An 18188-nucleotide genomic window follows, 5' to 3' on the forward strand; every position below is an offset into this window, starting at 1 on the left:
GAGCAAGGGACGAGGGCGGGCGGAAAGGGAGGAGCCGGGGACCAAGGGGTCAGTTAGCCGTTAGCCCTGTACTAAGAAGGAGCTGAATAAAGGAGCTGGTACCTTCAACCGTGTCTGCGTGCACTCTGTAGAAAGAGCGACACTACAGGAGCATGCAAGGTATGCCAGAGCTTGACATAGCCTTGCCCAATACCGCGTGAAGCACCCGCATTGTCTCTGAGCAGGATACCATCACAATGCCGAAAGGAGAAGTGCTGTCCCAACGAAGTGGAGTACTCCCCAGCTGCACCGCTGCTCCGGGTGTCAATGCCATCACCTGTATGAGGCTGGCTGCAGCCTAGAGCTTGAAGCGATCACAGCAGCAAATGAGTGTCCCCACTGCCCTCACACGGGGTGGAGAGTCAGCGGCCCCACCACCCCCACAGAGGTCTTGGAACCGGCAACTGCAACCCCCGCCAGCCCACAGAGGAGTAAAGCAAAGCAGCAGCAATGTGGTGGTGCATTGTGCAAGGTCCAAGCGGCCCGCTGAAGTCAAGTGCCTTCAGAAGTTACAAGAAGGCCCTGCCCTCTGCATCAAGAGTCTACAGGGCCCGAGACTACCCGACGAAATGCAGAAAAGAAGCACAGCTGCTGCATCAGTCTTCCGCCATGAACCTGAGGTGCCCTCTCTACGGCTCAGACTCACGCAATGTGGTGTGCGCCATATAGCAGCTGCACTACTCACCACTTACCGCCGTGACTCGCGGCAGAGGCCTTGTCCGGAGTCAACATGAAAATTAGCCGCAGCTAGCACCATGGGCCCTGATTGCTTGATGTGCCAACTCTGCCTGGGAAGTGAGCCATAAAGCCAGGATAGGCCCTGTGAGGCGGTGAGGCCCCTGTGCTGCCAGCTAGTATGAAACAACTGGGCGGCATCTCAGGCCGTTTAAAAAATGGCTGCATCTGGTGAAAGCCTCTGTGCTGCAAATCCCTGTGCACCCTGCAGCTGAAAGCAGACTGCCTATTACCACTGTGGCCCGCAAGCATAAGGCTGCCGTGGCCCTCTTTTGAAGTGGCAGCACGGAGCGGCAGAAGGACTGTCATACCTGACCTGACCAAGTAAGTGATTCAGGGCCATCGGGAGTAGCAAAGCCGCTCTGCTGCCCAGCGTGATGCCTGCAGTGACCTCCACTTACCTCCTTGGAATGCCCTCAGCAGCGAGAACTGCATGTGAGAACTGCACTGTAAAGTTCAAGCTCCCCAGGGGAAGGACACTCTCACACAGGAGGTTGCAGGTAAGTAAATTTATATTTATCATAGAAATACAATTAGGGAGAGCGCCGGGAGACCTCGGCTATGCTCGCGGGCTCCGCGCTCTTTCAGCCGCACCCAAAATGGCCACTGCGCTCTACGTCATCACGTTACATCGTGAAGACTAGAGCGCGACACTACATATCTCCCTCCTTTATGGATATACATTTCAAACATTAGGTAATGTCTCTCTTTCTACCTGCTGGTGGGCTCATTCCCGTCTCCCATCTCAAAGACTCGGTACTTCAACGGTCTTACCACAGCTCTGCCAGTGCGGGTATGCCTCACTGGGGTACTGGAAGTGTACACAGCAACTTCTTGGGGATTTCTTGCTCCACTTCTTTCTGTACTCAGGGGAACACTTCTACATGACATTTCACAGGTGCTTCACAAGAGTTCCAAGGCACCAGGATCACTCCCCATCTCTGCTTCCTCCTCTGTCTCTCCTTCTCTAGCATTTCCTGTTCCTTCTTCCACAGGAATGGCTTCAGTATCTTGAGTATGGGGGATTTCTGCCTGTCCACTTTCTCTTTCATTCCATCGCAATATCTTGTTGCATTTGGACATCCTGTCCAGAGACCAAACTTTCCCATCACTCAGCAGGGCTACTCGGTTCTAAACCTCTTCCACTTGCATAGGTGCACTGAACTTGCTATCACCTTTCTTTCTTAACTGGGCTAGTTTGAGTCGAACCCACTCTCCTCTCTTTAACTCCGTCTCCTTGACATTTCGTCTTCTATTGAAGTGTTCTGTATATATTCTTTGCGCCTTTCCCAGATTGTGGTGCACTACTGCTGGAGACCACTTGCTCGTGATAGTGCGCTCCTTCCATGCAACATTGTCCTTCGTGAATAGGTCTCGACCTCTTAAGATCTGGAAGGGGCTGTATCCTGTGCTGGTCGGGGTAATCCTGTAGGCCCACAACATGCACTTTAATTCTTCCTTCCCGGCTCCGATCGCTGACTGTACCGATCCCATGATGACTCTGTTGAACCTCTCGGCTAGACCGTTTCCCGCCGGATGATATATGGATGTGTGTTTGACCTTTATACCATTCCTTCCCATGTACGCGTTCCATTTCTCCGACGTAAACTGAGGCCCATTGTCACTTAGGATGGAGCGTGGAATACATTCTCTAAGGAAGATGGTTGTTAGAAATTTTAATACTTTGTCGGTGTCCATGTCTTCCTGTATGTCGATCTCAGGCCACTTGGAATACCGGTCTTCGAGTACTACCACATATTTCTGGACTCCCTGGGCATCCAATACTGGACCCAAGATGTATATCGACAGATCCTCCCATGAGGTAGCGGGGTTGTCAATCTTTCCTAAGGGTGGGCGCATCAGGCTTTGGGACTTGTCCGCTCTTTGGCATTGTTTGCACTCCCGCACGTGCCTTTCTATCTGGCTATCTATAGCAGGCCACCAGTACATCTGTTTCGCCCTGAGCTTCGTGTTCACAATACCCAGGTGTCCTTCATGCATAAGACCAAGTAAATGTGGCACCAGCGTGTTGGGAGTAACTACCTTTTCACCTCTCCGCAGGAAGATTCCATGGCCACAAACTGATAATTCCTCTCTCACTTCAAAGAATTTTCTGAGCTCAGCCTCCACGTGCCTCTTCTCTGGCCATCCTCTTAGTATGAACTGCTTGACAGCCCGATGTCTGATTCGTTCTCGTATGCTTCCTTCCATTCCTGTTCACTTATCACACGACCGTAATCCTCCATGAACGTCACTCTGGTATCCTCAGCTTCGGAACCTCGTGGAGCTTCTCCCATGGCTGAGGCTCGACTGAGATAGTCGGCTACCTTGTTTCTGGCTCCCCGGATGTGTTCTACATCATACCTGTAGTCCAACAATTTCAAGGTCATCTTAGCGATGCGGGGTGTCGCATTCGCATGTCCAGATGATATGAGGACTTTGACCAGAGGCTTATGGTCTGTTCTTAGCCTGAATTTCATGCCCCATAAGAACTGGCAGGACTTCTCCATGGCCCAGACCGCCGCCAACATCTCCTTTTCTATTACACTGTACTTCTGCTCCATAGGCGATAAAGATCTGGATGCAAAGCTGGGGGTGGCCAGTTCCCCATCTTTTGTCTCTTGCATTAGGACCGCTCCTAGGCCCCTCTCACTCGCGTCCGTCGTTAATACTGATCTTGCTTGCTGATCAAATCCACATAGAGGGACTGCTGTGCTGATGTCTGCTTTGATCTTCTGGAATTCTTCTTGTCTCTCCTCCATCCACTCAAAGGTTGTCTTGTCCCGGAGGAGTTGGCGCAAGTGGTGTGTCTTGGTGGCGAAATGCTGTACTAATTTGCTGTAAAACTCAGCCATACCAAGGAATGACCTGACTTCTTCCTTGTTTCCCGGAGGTGGTGCATCACATATCGCATTGACATTGGATTGTTTAGGTGTGATGCCTTGGTTGCTGATCTCGTGACCTAGGTATGTGACGGATGTCATTGCAAACCGGCACTTGTCCCACTCCGCAGTGAGTCCATTGCGTTCCAAGACATGTAGGACCTTGGACAACTTAGCGTCATGGTCTTTGTTTTGTTCATGCCCATCACCAAGATGTCATCTTGGAAGTACTGAACTCCATCCACTTCCTTGAACAGCTTGTGCATAAGTTTCTGAAATACGGCTGCTGCCGAGGCCAGTCCAAATGGCATCCTGCGAAACTGATAGCACCCGAAGGGGGTTATGAACGATGTCAATTTCTGGCATGTATGGTGTAGGGATATTTGATGGTAGGCTGAGGTGAGGTCGATGGTTGAGAACCATTTCACCCCCTTCGTTTTTGCCAGCATATTGTCTATTCTTGGTAGTGGGAATTTTTCCACTATGATGTTTTTGTTCAATTCCATCAGGTCCACGCAAAGACGCACCTTGCTGTTTGGCTTCATTGCTACTACCAAAGGTGCCAACCACTCTGCACTGGTTATCGGTTCTATGATGCCAGTATCTTCTAACCTGCGTAATTCTTGTTGTACTTTCTCTCTGATAGCCACTGGGATATTTCTCACCTTGTGGCACTCCGGTTTTGCAACAGCCTTGAGATCGATCCTGTGCGTGAATTTAGTCAATTTTCCGACTGTGCCTCCGAACACGGTGGGAAATTCTTCCTTCAGTCTTCTGATGTCCGGTTGTTGCTCGACGCTGGTCATCAGAACTTGTGTGGTGCCGCCGGGGTTCAACTGTATTCCCAAGTCTCCTTGGTCGATCCACCCCAGGACCGAAGGACCTTTCTCTGCCACGTATAGTTTGCACCTTGCGCTCCGTTCCTTGAATACAAATTTCAGGCTTCGGTATCCTACCATAGGAATGGGGTCTCCTGTGAATGTGACTGGTCAAATATCCGGGGGTTCCAGGTGGTGTCCCAGCTGGTCTTTGAAGTCTTCATCCCACACCGTCCGTTGTATTATGGTGTACGGGGATCTGGAATCTGCTACCATCTTTATCGGTATTCCTCCTATAATTAGGTCGCTTTGGGGTTTCTTAGAGCGGTTGCAGTTGATCCCCAGTATGTGTTCTTCTATGAACAACACGCTGTCTTCTTCTTCGCCTTATCCTTCTACATACTTTCTCGTAGTGCCCTACGATCCCGCAGAACATGCATTTTGCCCGAAAGGCTGGACGCCACTTATCATAGGCTGGATGGGACAGACTGCCGCACCTGTAGCGCGTGTTCTTGCCTTCATTGCCAGGTTTCTTCGCCGGTGCTGGTCTGGACGTCCATTTGGCCTTTGTCCTCATGTCCCCTGTTTCTCCCTTGCCTCTTTCCGGTGGTTCTGCCTCAGTGACTTTGTTCACCATGGGCCTGGCGGCTGTCTCCTTTTTCCCTGCCTCCGCACATCTTTTCAATAGCTTTGCCTTCTTCACCATGGCTATGACTTCCTTCAGGGTCGCATCTCCATTTAGCCATAGCTTGTCCTGGATCGCTGAGTTCGTGGTGTGCATGACAATTTGATCTTTAATGAATTCATCGTGTAAGGTGCCGAATTTACACGTGATTACCAATTTCTTCAACGCTGCTACGTACTCATCTATGGACTCCCCCACAGCTTGTTTCCTTTGTTGGAAGTTGTATCTGTCTATGGACATGCAAACACCGCCGGCCTATAATGTTTATTCAAATCATCAATGGCATGCTGGAATGCGTTGTCAATGGCCGCTTGTCGTGGAGTCAGGACAATATTCTGGAACACTCTGATGCCTTCTGGACCTAGGTTAAGAAGCAATATCCTCTTCCTTCTTTTGCTGGGAAATGCCTCTCCATTCTCGTCCCCCAGGGCCTCCAGATAGTTCAAAAAGTATTCCCCCCAATCTTCCCACTTTATCGAGGGATCTCCTGGTTTGGGTAAGAAGGGGATCGGAGTTGTGAGCGAGGACGTTCCAGGTGGCTCTTCCTCTCCTCGGACTGCCTGGCGCGCTTTGTCTGTCCAGGCGTGGGGGGCTCTGTTGCGATAAAGATCCGCCCCCTGTGCTGTGTTCTGCTTGCTCCGCCAGGGCCCCAGGCGTTCCTTCTATCTTCTTCGAACGTGGTACCAGCTGACTCTGCGCTTCAACAGTTGTTTTCTTGCCCTACTGCTCTTCTCACCTATGGGCAATATCTATTCTGCAGTGTTTGTTCCCTTCTGCGTCCTTGCATGTGTGTAGGGTGGCATGTGGTGACTATTGCCTTCCTTTTCTTGCCACGTGGGCAGATCACACTGGCTGCAGTCAACTTGGATGCAGCTGTTATGTTCAGGACTGTTTCTGCGCGTGGCTGGCTGCTTATGATGGTGAGCGTCCCCTCTGCCACGCTCTCCCTCTAGTTCCGTACCTGTTTGTAGCTGGCTTCTACACCCTGGCTGCTGGTGTGTGTTAAGCTGGTTCACTGTACCTGGTTTCACGTGGCCCTCGTGTTTCTCCCGTTTTTTTTTCTCGAGTCCCGTCCTCATCGCCAGTTGTAAAGTTCAAGCTCCCCTGGAGAAGGACATTCTCACACAGGAGTAAATTTATATTTATTATAGAAATACAATTAGGGAGAGCGCCGGGAGACCTCCGCTATGCTCGCGGGCTCCGCGCTCTTTCAGCCGCACCCAAAATGGCCGCCATGCTCTACATCATCACGTTACATTGTGAAGACTAGAGCGCGACACTACATACACGGCCCACAGTTTCGAGAAAGACTTCTTCGGCTTTGTAAAATACTGTGCTGCAGTGCCACCTAGTGGCCAGTACAGTTACCACACCTGAAGAACGAAAAGAAAAGTGACCTGTTTGAAAACAAGGCGGCCCGACGTGGCCAACAAAAGAAAACATGCAGCCCGATAATAAATGACTAGCATGAAGTAGCCCCTTTGCAGCTAAGGATTTTCAAACGGACATGCCACTCGACTAAATAGCCCTCAGTGCTCGCACATACCTCTACTAAAACCCGCTCCAGCAAAGATGAGCTCCGGTCTTGCCCATGAAAGCTGCAGGCCCTTGGCCTCACAAAGCTGTTCGTGTCTGTCAATCGTAGATGCAGTGACACCTGCTGGTGTCTCACCGCACCCTGTATTGGAAATAGCCAGCCACCGCCTGACGCAAATTCCCAATGCTACAGGGAAAGCACACGAGGCACCACAGACACTTCCTGGGATAAAAGCCACAAGCCTCCTGCATGCAAAAGGGTATGTTGTGAATGAAGGAAGGGGAGGTCTTTCCCATGGGAGACACATATCTATAAGCCAGTATTGCAAACAGGGAAAGGCAGCACTGCCAGAAGGACAACTGATCTGCCTGATGAAGATGTCAGCCGCACAAGCCCTACACTGAGCAAGAGGGAGACATGTGGTTAAAGGTGTCCTCGGCAGTGCCTCCAAGGTCTCAAGAAAACAGTGGTATTTAGTGATTGTGCACCCTGTGCAGAGAGACTGTTGACCCACAAGAAGGTCAAAGGTACCTCAGCCAATGGTAGCGACAAATGGCTAAATAAGGTCCAGCAGAGTGAGTCGGACTAGAGGCAGACAAACAGAAAGCAAGCCCCATGAAAGGCACAAGAAGGGAGTGCTCTGAGCACACAACCCCCTGTGGCGGTCTAACACCACCGCAAGCAAGAAAGAAGAGCAAGCACGTCCAGTGCCAGAAGAGGGCGCCCATGAAGGAGAACCAAGAGCGCTGTGTCCGAGGTGCGTCAACACGTACACCCAGAAGAGCGACCGCACAGGCTGGCGCCCGGGCAATAGAGACATCTCCACAGAAAATAAGCAATGCTGAAAGCAGCAAGACGAGCATCCACATCTTTCCTGCACCAGCAAAGCCCCGCAGCGGGCCAAAGACAGCACAGCGTGTCCTCCTTCACATTGCCTCAAGACGGAGTCGTCAGTGACCCAAGACACGCAAGAGGAGAGTTGAACACTACGAGTGGCCAGCCACCACCACAACTCACCACTGCCCATGGAAGCCATTCCCAGGAGACGGAACGCCCGGAGTAGGAGCACTCGGGACGAGTGGCTGCTCGCCATGGAGCAGAATGACAAAAGTTTTGCCTGCATGGTCAGGAGACCATTGAAGTTAGTAGGCCCAATTGGCCTTCGTGAACATAGTGCATGTCACTGCACCCGGAGGAGAAGCAGAAGAAGAGTGGAAATCGTGTCACCCAGAAGAGCTGGACAAACACAGGTGTGTCACAGACAATGAGAGGAGGAGCACGAGGACTCTTAGCACCACAAGCCAAGAACACCTCCAAAGACACCAGACAGTCACCAAGGGAGAACCACACGTAAGCTGCAGCAAGCGCAAACCGCGTTGCTCCCATCGCTTCACCGTGAGACCGCCCAGCCCGGAGTGCTTGCAGTTGGAGTCGAACGGCATCCCTGCCCGCAAATGCCAGAGGTGCAAGAGAAGATTCAGAAGAGGCCGTCATGTGGCTACGACATTTATTTTGAAACCTCTCCTAGCTCATCATCGCCACCTGTCATTCAGGCCCAATGGCAGCTACATCATCAGTGCCAAGTGCATGACACCGCACTCAGCAAGAAATGTGGAAGTGTGGCTGGAGGGTCTGGACCAAGAATCGGACAACCAGCTGAGGTCAGAAGAGGAAGTTGTGAGTGGCAGGGCCGGACGATGAAGAAAACCCAAGCTAAAACAGGAGTGAGTCCTGACACAGCGACAGTAAGCGAAGAGGGGGATAACCCGAAGAGGAATTGGCAACTGCACAGTCTGCTCGAACCGACTCTCATGCCTCATGTTTCTTAGCGGATGCATCACTCCTCCATCATCAAAGTCCCAACAGCCCAAGAATGCAAGTATCTCCCCAGAGAACATGGAGGTACCTGGCCACTCCCTGCCTCAGGTGATCGACTCCAGATTAAAAGCCTGCAACCACCAAGGCAAGTCTTCACCCGACATTGTCCAGATTCACCACATGGCTGGCAATGCTACCAGGCCAGTTCTCATCAAGTGCGTCTACCAACACCATCTTGAATACACATGGATTGGAGTCCTTCACTATTGCTAGTCTAGTCAGCAAGAAAACTCAGAGTCTATCTGCTAACCTGAACTGCGGCAGCAAGAGCATGTCCTGACCAAGACCCATATACCCTTGAGGTTTGTGCGAGAGACTGGCTACTAGCTCCTCAGTGGTTTGCAGCTGCCCCCAGCCGGCACATACGCAGCCCCATGGCAGCCTACCAGCAGTCCCGTGGCAAGTCGGACAAAGGGCCTCCCCAGGCGGGAGAGCGAAAGAGAAATTGCCTCCCGACAGGTCACCGGACACAGCAAAACAGCCTAAGAGAGACTTCAGGCGATCCAGAAATAATCCAGTGAACTTTCACCATGGACTCCCCACCATGATCTTGACGCACCCAGTTAATGAACTATCATCCAGGTCAGTGGACGGAAATTACGTGGGACTAAAGGACATGGTTACACCGGCACGTTCCTAGTGCGCAGACGACATCTTCAAGCAAGAGGTTGTGTCCTGAACCGATCAGGTTAAATGATGATTACCTGCTGAGAGTGTCCTGCCACAGTCTAATTCACCAGCCCTTGTCTGTCTTCTTCCTGATGCTGGACCCGAGAAACTGATGGACCCTGTGGGGTGTTTCGTTACTGGTTATCCCTAAGGGTTGAACTATAGAGCTTTTTGTTTTATTAAAATTTGGGAGGAATGTTATGTCCTGTGAGACACGTTTTAGTGCCTCGACAGGCATAGAGTTGATAGCCACTCCCCTAGGGGAGTGGGCACACTTGCACCCTCACACGTATCCCTCATATGCGTCACAAGTGACGTGAGCCTGTTAACAAAAGGTCCTGGGTGCACGTCCTCGTGGCCAGTTAACCAGTATGCGTCATGTGTCTATGACATTCATTTCAGTAGCATGTGGGCCCAGGGCCCAGAACACAACAAGAAGGTTTGTGTGCAGCACGTGCGCTCAGAGCCTCTTTGCCTTTACCCCGTGCTGCAGTGTTACAGTTCTGGGCCCATGCAATGGGGATTCCCTCAGGCTTATGAGGCATGTCACTATTTTAAGGAGACTCTGCAAAAAGAATTGTCACAATTGTTCCTAGACTATTTCGACAATATGAAGTTGCACACCAGTGTGCACTTTACAAATGTTGTTGCTTCAGTATTTGGTGTCGGTATAATCCATTTCCTTGCGATCTATTGTAACAAACGTGAAAGGCTGATTAGTGTGTCAACTGTGATTTTAACATACAACTTGCAACGTGGGACCCCGATGTTCTATTGCCGGGGCCCTCGTGTCCCGATTCCACCCCAGAATTGGCCTCCCCTGGTGACTTAAGAGTGCATATCGCCCGAGAAGGACCCCTGTGCACGAGTGTTACCACAGAGCCTGCCCTATTGTCATGACATTACCCCGTAGAGCCTGCCCTTGTGTCATGAGAGATTACCCAAAAAACTACAAGGGGGTGGCTCTAATCAGTATGGCTGAGCCAATATCTGGGAAAACAAAGCGAAAATGCCAGTACTGATGCAAAAGATTAATTAACAAATGTAAAAACACAGAACCTGAAAGAGTAATTCAAGACTGGGAGCTGATTGGTAGCTTTTATTATTTTGTTCAATTTTGTCAAAAAGCAGCTATGTTTTAGAAAAACTTGTTCAAAAAAGTAGACAATATTACATGCTAGGTACAAAAATAAGAGATAAGGGAATCTTTCATCATATCAAACATGTCACAAGCATACAACATTCAACCATTCAGGAGCAAAAGAAAAGTTATGACGTGTGTAATATATTACAGTGAACAGTATTTACAGTGAACAACAAGCACAAGAATGCTGGAGAAGGCCACGGTCTGCAAAGTATTTTGGAGGGTATTACTAGAAAATTATTTATACAAAACGTACATTCCTTCAACAAATTCAGATATTCTCAGTTTTTTTGTAAAAGAAGAAAAAATGAACGAAGTAATGTACAAGGAGTAGTGATAAGCAACAAGGCAATTCAGACGAGCTTATCACCCATGCAGACTCGAGAGTGGCAATGGGCCTACGCGTTTCGAATCCTGCTGGTCTAAGAGGATTCTCTTCAGGGCCTTTAGTTATATCTAGAAGAAGGAAAAGAAAGATTTAGGGGGAAAGTTATACAAGATATGCATTCAGTGAATCAGCATCAGATTCCCCACTCAGGTGGCACCCCCTCCTCCACAGCTTACCAAAATGGTGAAGTTACATCCAGATAATAAAATTCACAGCATCATGGCTGGGGGGAATTGTACCTGAAAATGATCAAGGCAGACTTAGATTACCTACGGGACTTAATCAGGGTGGCTGAAGGATGAAAGAATTGGAAAACTTTTAATCTTACCTGCCTGGGCGGGAGTGCTATACTAGAGGCAGAGTCACTTGGAAAAACGATTGTAGTACCTATAAATCAGTGGACACGTATATGATCAGGGCAGGTTTCTTACTAATAAGGAGCGAAAAGTTCTAAGATAGCTGCAGCAGTCCTTACCTACTATTCTTGAGCCTTTATTTTAGAGTGCAACCGCCGTCGAAATGGGAGTAAAACAAGGTGCGAGGTCTATAAAAGAGTAATGGAGCAAGAGCTTCAGTTAACTGGGACCGCCTCAAGATACTAACGTATCGATGTGTAACTGCTGAAATTTCTTACCAGAAAAACTGAACATTCAGTGTAGAAATTACTGTAACCGACACTTTTTCTCGAGTAGTTTGGGGAACCTAGGGAGGAACCAACATTGCGCCCGTCAGTACATTTGGGATATTAACCGCCAGTGATTAAACAACGCTCGGTGGAAGCAACGCGGCTTACCGTAGTTAATTACGAAGGGCGTGGTCCGCCGAACGCGGCTCGCTGATTACAAAGAAATCACAGGCCCTAGAAAATGTAACATAGCGAATGTCAGGAGACCATTGAAACAGATAAGTAAGACTAAATTTAAAATGGTTGTGGGTGTATTACCGTCAACGCGGCGCTGCACGCTGAGGGCATTTTTGAAGATGATTACTGCGATAAAAAACAACAGGGTAGGAGTTGGTTACACGGCGGTAAAGTATCACTGGCTAACACTGCGAGACATGCGTTTAGTAATACTCACAATTGAATCACTAGTCCAGAACCTCGGGCGACGGCGTGGCGAGGAGGCTGCACTCTGGCAAAAGCGCCTTAGCTGGCTGGGCTGCCGTGCGACCGCCCATATATACAAGTCGATAATTAGTAAACGCCCACTGTGTTTCCCGGTAGTCAGTTTGGAAACGGAAAACCAGGACCGGATTGACAGGTCCGCAAGGGTTTCCAGTGGTCTACTAGAAACCAAGGAATTTGCAGGCATAGGAGGAGTGAATAAAGGTGAAACAAACCTGCTTATAATTTAAATATTTCACTTAGTTCATTCAGCCCAGACACCGCTGTGTCAAATTTGACTATTAAAAAAGCTTCCCGTTTCGACAATGCAAGATTCTGATCGCCCCCACGAGGATTTTTTTCCACTTTGGAAATTACAGTCCATTTGAGGTCACTTACAACATGTTGCATCCGCGTCCAGTGGAGCACCAAAGGGGCGTTTTCGACCTTCCTTTTGATTCTCGATTTATGTTGCGAGATCCGCTGACGGATCTCCTGATTGGTTTTACCTATGTACAGTAGGCGACAAGGGCATGTGATGCCATAAACGACAAACTTGCTCTTACAGTTACTAAAGGATTCGTGTTTCCAGAAAATTCCGTTATGCTGGAACAGTGAACCCTCAATAGAAGATTCACAACAGAGGCAAGTGCCACATTTGTGATGTCCAAGGATGGGGGGCATCCCCATCATTTGGCGCAACGTCGCAGGTTTGGGTGCTGGCATGGCAGCCCGGACTATATGGTTGGCGATGTTTTTTCCTTTTTGAAGGCAAATAGGGGCATGTCTACAAGACTGTCATCCAGATCTTTCACTAGATGCCAATTCTGCTTTATGACTTTTTTCAGATGATTGGCATTAGGGCAATATGTCGTGACACAAACCTGTCGTTTTAATTCAGGTTTAGTCTTGCGTTCTAGTGTGGTCTCACGTGGTGTCCATTGTGCTCTCCTCATACAGCTCTTCACAAGTTTCTTAGGGTACCCCCTATCACCGAGGAACTGCACATTTAAAGAAGATTTTCAACATCACTCGGCAAAATTAACATCTAAATTGTGTGATAGGGGGTACCCTAAGAAACTTGTGAAGAGCTGTATGAGGAGAGCACAATGGACACCACGTGAGACCACACTAGAACGCAAGACTAAACCTGAATTAAAACGACAGGTTTGTGTCACGACATATTGCCCTAATGCCAATCATCTGAAAAAAGTCATAAAGCAGAATTGGCATCTAGTGAAAGATCTGGATGACAGTCTTGTAGACATGCCCCTATTTGCCTTCAAAAAGGAAAATAACATCGCCAACCATATAGTCCGGGCTGCCATGCCAGCACCCAAACCTACGACGTTGCGCCAAATGATGGGGATGCCCCCCATCCTTGGACATCACAAATGTGGCACTTGCCTCTGTTGTGAATCTTCTATTGAGGGTTCACTGTTCCAGCATAACGGAATTTTCTGGAAACACGAATCCTTTAGTAACTGTAAGAGCAAGTTTGTCGTTTATGGCATCACATGCCCTTGTCGCCTACTGTACATAGGTAAAACCAATCAGGAGATCCGTCAGCGGATCTCGCAACATAAATCGAGAATCAAAAGGAAGGTCGAAAACGCCCCTTTGGTGCTCCACTGGACGCGGATGCAACATGTTGTAAGTGACCTCAAATGGACTGTAATTTCCAAAGTGGAAAAAAATCCTCGTGGTGGCGATCAGAATCTTGCATTGTCGAAACGGGAAGCTTTTTTAATAGTCAAATTTGACACTGCGGTGTCTGGGCTGAATGAACTAAGTGAAATATTTAAATTATAAGCAGGTTTGTTTCACCTTTATTCACTCCTCCTATGCCTGCAAATTCCTTGGTTTCTAGTAGACCACTGGAAACCCTTGCGGACCTGTCAATCCGGTCCTGGTTTTCCATTTCCAAACTGACTACCGGGAAACACAGTGGGCGTTTACTAATTATCGACTTGTATATATGGGCGGTCGCACGGCAGCCCAGCCAGCTAAGGCGCTTTTGCCAGAGTGCAGCCTCCTCGCCACGCCGTCGCCCGAGGTTCTGGACTAGTGATTCAATTGTGAGTATTACTAAACGCATGTCTCGCAGTGTTAGCCAGTGATACTTTACCGCTGTGTAACCAACTCCTACCCCGTTGTTTTTTATCGCAGTAATCATCTTAAAAAATGCCCTCAGCGTGCAGCGCCGCGTTGACGGTAATACACCCACAGCCATTTTAAATTTAGTCTTACTTATCTGTTTCAATGGTCTCCTGACATTCGCTATGTTACATTTTGCAGGGCCTGTGATTTGTTTGTAATCAGCGAGCCGCGTTCGGCGGACCACGCCCTTCGTAATTAACTACGGTAAGCCGCGTTGCTTCCACCGAGCGTTGTTTAATCACTGGCGGTTAATATCCCAAATGTACTGACGGGCGCAATGTTGGTTCCTCCCTAGGTTCCCCAAACTACTCGAGAAAAAGTGTTGGTTATAGTAATTTCTACACTGAATGTTCAGTTTTTCTGGTAAGAAATTTCAGCAGTTACACATCGATACGTTAGTATCTTGAGGCGGTCCCAGTTAACTGAAGCTCTTGCTCCATTACTCTTTTATAGACCTCGCACCTTGTTTTACTCCCATTTCGACGGCGGTTGCACTCTAAAATAAAGGCTCAAGAATAGTAGGTAAGGACTGCTGCAGCTATCTTAGAACTTTTCGCTCCTTATTAGTAAGAAACCTGCCCTGATCATATACGTGTCCACTGATTTATAGGTACTACAATCGTTTTTCCAAGTGACTCTGCCTCTAGTATAGCACTCCCGCCCAGGCAGGTAAGATTAAAAGTTTTCCAATTCTTTCATCCTTCAGCCACCCTGATTAAGTCCCGTAGGTAATCTAAGTCTGCCTTGATCATTTTCAGGTACAATTCCCCCCAGCCATGATGCTGTGAATTTTATTATCTGGATGTAACTTCACCATTTTGGTAAGCTGTGGAGGAGGGGGTGCCACCTGAGTGGGGAATCTGATGCTGATTCACTGAATGCATATCTTGTATAACTTTCCCCCTAAATCTTTCTTTTCCTTCTTCTAGATATAACTAAAGGCCCTGAAGAGAATCCTCTTAGACCAGCAGGATTCGAAACGCGTAGGCCCATTGCCACTCTCGAGTCTGCATGGGTGATAAGCTCGTCTGAATTGCCTTGTTGCTTATCACTACTCCTTGTACATTACTTCGTTCATTTTTTCTTCTTTTACAAAAAAACTGAGAATATCTGAATTTGTTGAAGGAATGTACGTTTTGTATAAATAATTTTCTAGTAATACCCTCCAAAATACTTTGCAGACCGTGGCCTTCTCCAGCATTCTTGTGCTTGTTTGTTCACTGTAAATACTGTTCACTGTAATATATTACACACGTCATAACTTTTCTTTTGCTCCTGAATGGTTGAATGTTGTATGCTTGTGACATGTTTGATATGATGAAAGATTCCCTTATCTCTTATTTTTGTACCTAGCATGTAATATTGTCTACTTTTTTGAACAAGTTTTTCTAAAACATAGCTGCTTTTTGACAAAATTGAACAAAATAATAAAAGCTACCAATCAGCTCCCAGTCTAGAATTACTCTTTCAGGTTCTGTGTTTTTACATTTGTTAATTAATCTTTTGCATCAGTACTGGCATTTTCACTTTGTTTTCCCATGAGAGATTACCCAGCAGAGCCTGTCCTTGTGTTGTGAGATTACCCAGCAGAGCCTGCCCTTTTGTCATGAGATTACCCCCACAGAACCTGCCCTTGTGTCATGAGATTACCCCGCAGAGCCTGCCCTTGTGTCATGGAAGTACCCCGCAGAGCCTGCCCTTGTGTCATGAGAGTACCCCGCAGAGCCTGCCCTTGTGTCACAAACGATTACCCCCGCAGAGCCTGCGCTTGTGTTGAGAAAGATTACCCCTAGAGACCCTGCTCTTTTGTCAGGAGAGATTACCCCCTACAGATTCTGCCTTGTTTCATGCGATTACCCCCGCAGAACATGCCCTTATGTCATGAGATTACCCCACAGAATCTGCCCTTGTGTCATGAGATTACCCCTGCAGATCCTGCCCTTGTCATGAGAGTAACCCGCAGAGCCAGCCCTTGTGTCCTGAGAGATTACCCCCACAGAATCTGCTCATGTGTCCTGAGAGGTTACCCCCACAAAGCCAGCCCTTGTCATGAGATTAACTCACGAAACTACGAAAACGAGTAAACGAGCATGCATGGAGATTTTTTGAGTCCCAGCACTTGGGTCCTGTAGAGTGGTGGAAATGGCAACGAAAGCTGCAATAGGAGTGAAGGATAGGGATGAGCCCACCTTCTAAAAATTTTAAAAGGAATTTGTGATTACCAACAAAGGACATAATTGTTGGGATGCTCAAGTACATGGACCATATCCCATAGAGGAGGTTTGACTTGAAGGGATGAGCAGCAATACACTGTGACAGTCATTTATTGCCATGTTTCTGGGAAGAAGTTGTGAGATTCCCGTTCAATTCTGTGATTTTTATGCTGATGAACAATTGACATCATGAGAAAAGTTTTCCCTGTAAAACAGCCTATACGCCTAGGTCATGATAAAAAGTGATGGGATACTTTTTAAATTTAAAGCCTGAAGAAGGTGGTTGGACCTGCTGATACCACTGAAACACGTCACTTCTTGGTTTTCTTTAAAAATAATTCTGTATATACCATATGATGTTCTCTCAGACATAATAAGAAAAGAATATTATTAAATGTTGAATTGATCATCATTGTTGGTTTTGGAACTATACATTTGACTTGAACTTTGTTTTATATTTTGTTATGTATTTTGAACGAATTTTTGATAAAATTGGGATTTTAATATTAGAGTGGATACATTCATTTTAAATCAATTTTTAATAACTGTATTGACTTAATGAATAAACAATCCTATATTGGGATTTTTGGTTACTGCTATACTCTCTAGGTGATTGATTTTTGAATGTGTTGAGTGAATAGTGCGTTATGCTATTGCTGTATCCCGAAGGGGATTTATTTTAGACCTAGTGTCCATTTGGTGTCTTGTCCCTTTGGTTAGTAGGACCCCTCTCTTTTTTTGAGATTAACTCAGCAGAGCCTGTCCTTGTGTTTAAAGATTACCCCTGCAGAACTTGCACTTTGTGTCATGAGAGATTACCCTCCACGGAGCCTGCCCTTGTGTCTTGAGAGATTACCCTCCACGGAGCCTGCCCTTGTGTTTTGAGAGATTACCCTCCGCGGAGCTTGCCCTTGTGTCTTGAGAGATTACTCTCTGAGGAGCCTGCCCTTTTGTCTTGAGCGATTACCCAGCAAAGCCTGCCCTTGTCATGAGATCAACCCTGCAGAGTCTGCCCTTGTGTCTTGAAAGATTACCCTATAGAGTCTGCCACTGTGTCATGACAGATTACCCCCGCAGCGCCTGCCCTAATGTCATGAAATGTTAATTATGGCAGGGAAAATAACAGTAACAACCAGCCCAGCAGACCATAAAACAGGCCAACAAACAGCAGGGCCGGCTCTAGGCATGTGCAAGCTGTGCACCTGCACAGGGCCACCAAACCCCAGGGGCCACCACACCAATATATATCCTTAATATATTAATCCTCTGAGGATGGATACATATTTGCGGGGTGGCCCCTGGCAGGGATTTGGCGGCCTCCGGCTCTGTTCCTCTTCTAAACACCCTGACCCCCTCCCCTCTTTACTGGCCTGTGCACTCCGCCCCGCCCGGACCCCCTCTTCCGGGCCCCCTACCTATTCTCCTTGCCCAGGGCCACCATGAGCCTAGAGCCGGCCCTGCAAACAGCCCAAAAGAACACGGCACACACCAGATGCAGGACAAACTCTTCTGGCACTGCCTGCTTGACCTATAGGCCAGTCCGGCCCTGCCCACACCAGAGAGTTTGAGTACATCTTCCTTGCCCACTTTTTATAGCTATGTTCACTGCATTTCATCACAAAAAGTCTTAGGCTCATTTTATTTAGTTCAATATCTGCTTTACTAGTTCTAAAGGGAAGCCAGTGCTCTGAACATCCCCAGACAAAAGACGCACAACGCAGCACGGCTGCTGATGGAAAGGACGATAAAGAGCTGCCCCCTTGTGATGATGACTGGATCTGGTACCGGAACAGGTGTTATTATTTCTCTGAAGCTGAAGGAAACTGGACTGAGGCCAAAGACTCCTGCGCTGCAGTGAACTCTTCCCTGGCTCTGATTGACACCCAGAAGGAACTGGTAAGAACTGGGAAACTCTGTGTCTCTTGCTTTCTTTTA

The 18188-nt window shown here is 48.0% G+C and overlaps 1 protein-coding gene across 1 annotated transcript in view; it reads left to right on the forward strand.

Annotated features, from left to right (window-relative positions):
- LOC147664119 (C-type lectin domain family 2 member D-like) overlaps positions 1-18188 on the forward strand; it is a 68048-nt gene that overhangs the window by 10316 nt on the left and 39544 nt on the right. Inside the window, exon 3 of the mRNA XM_086949978.1 lies at positions 17920-18149. Within this exon, the coding sequence (XP_086806104.1) occupies positions 17920-18149 (230 nt within the window). The remainder of the gene's footprint in view (positions 1-17919; positions 18150-18188) is intronic.

The sequence above is a fragment of the Lissotriton vulgaris genome, unplaced genomic scaffold, assembly GCF_964263255.1.
Source record: "Lissotriton vulgaris unplaced genomic scaffold, aLisVul1.2 SCAFFOLD_1763, whole genome shotgun sequence".
Lineage (NCBI taxonomy): Eukaryota > Metazoa > Chordata > Amphibia > Caudata > Salamandridae > Lissotriton > Lissotriton vulgaris.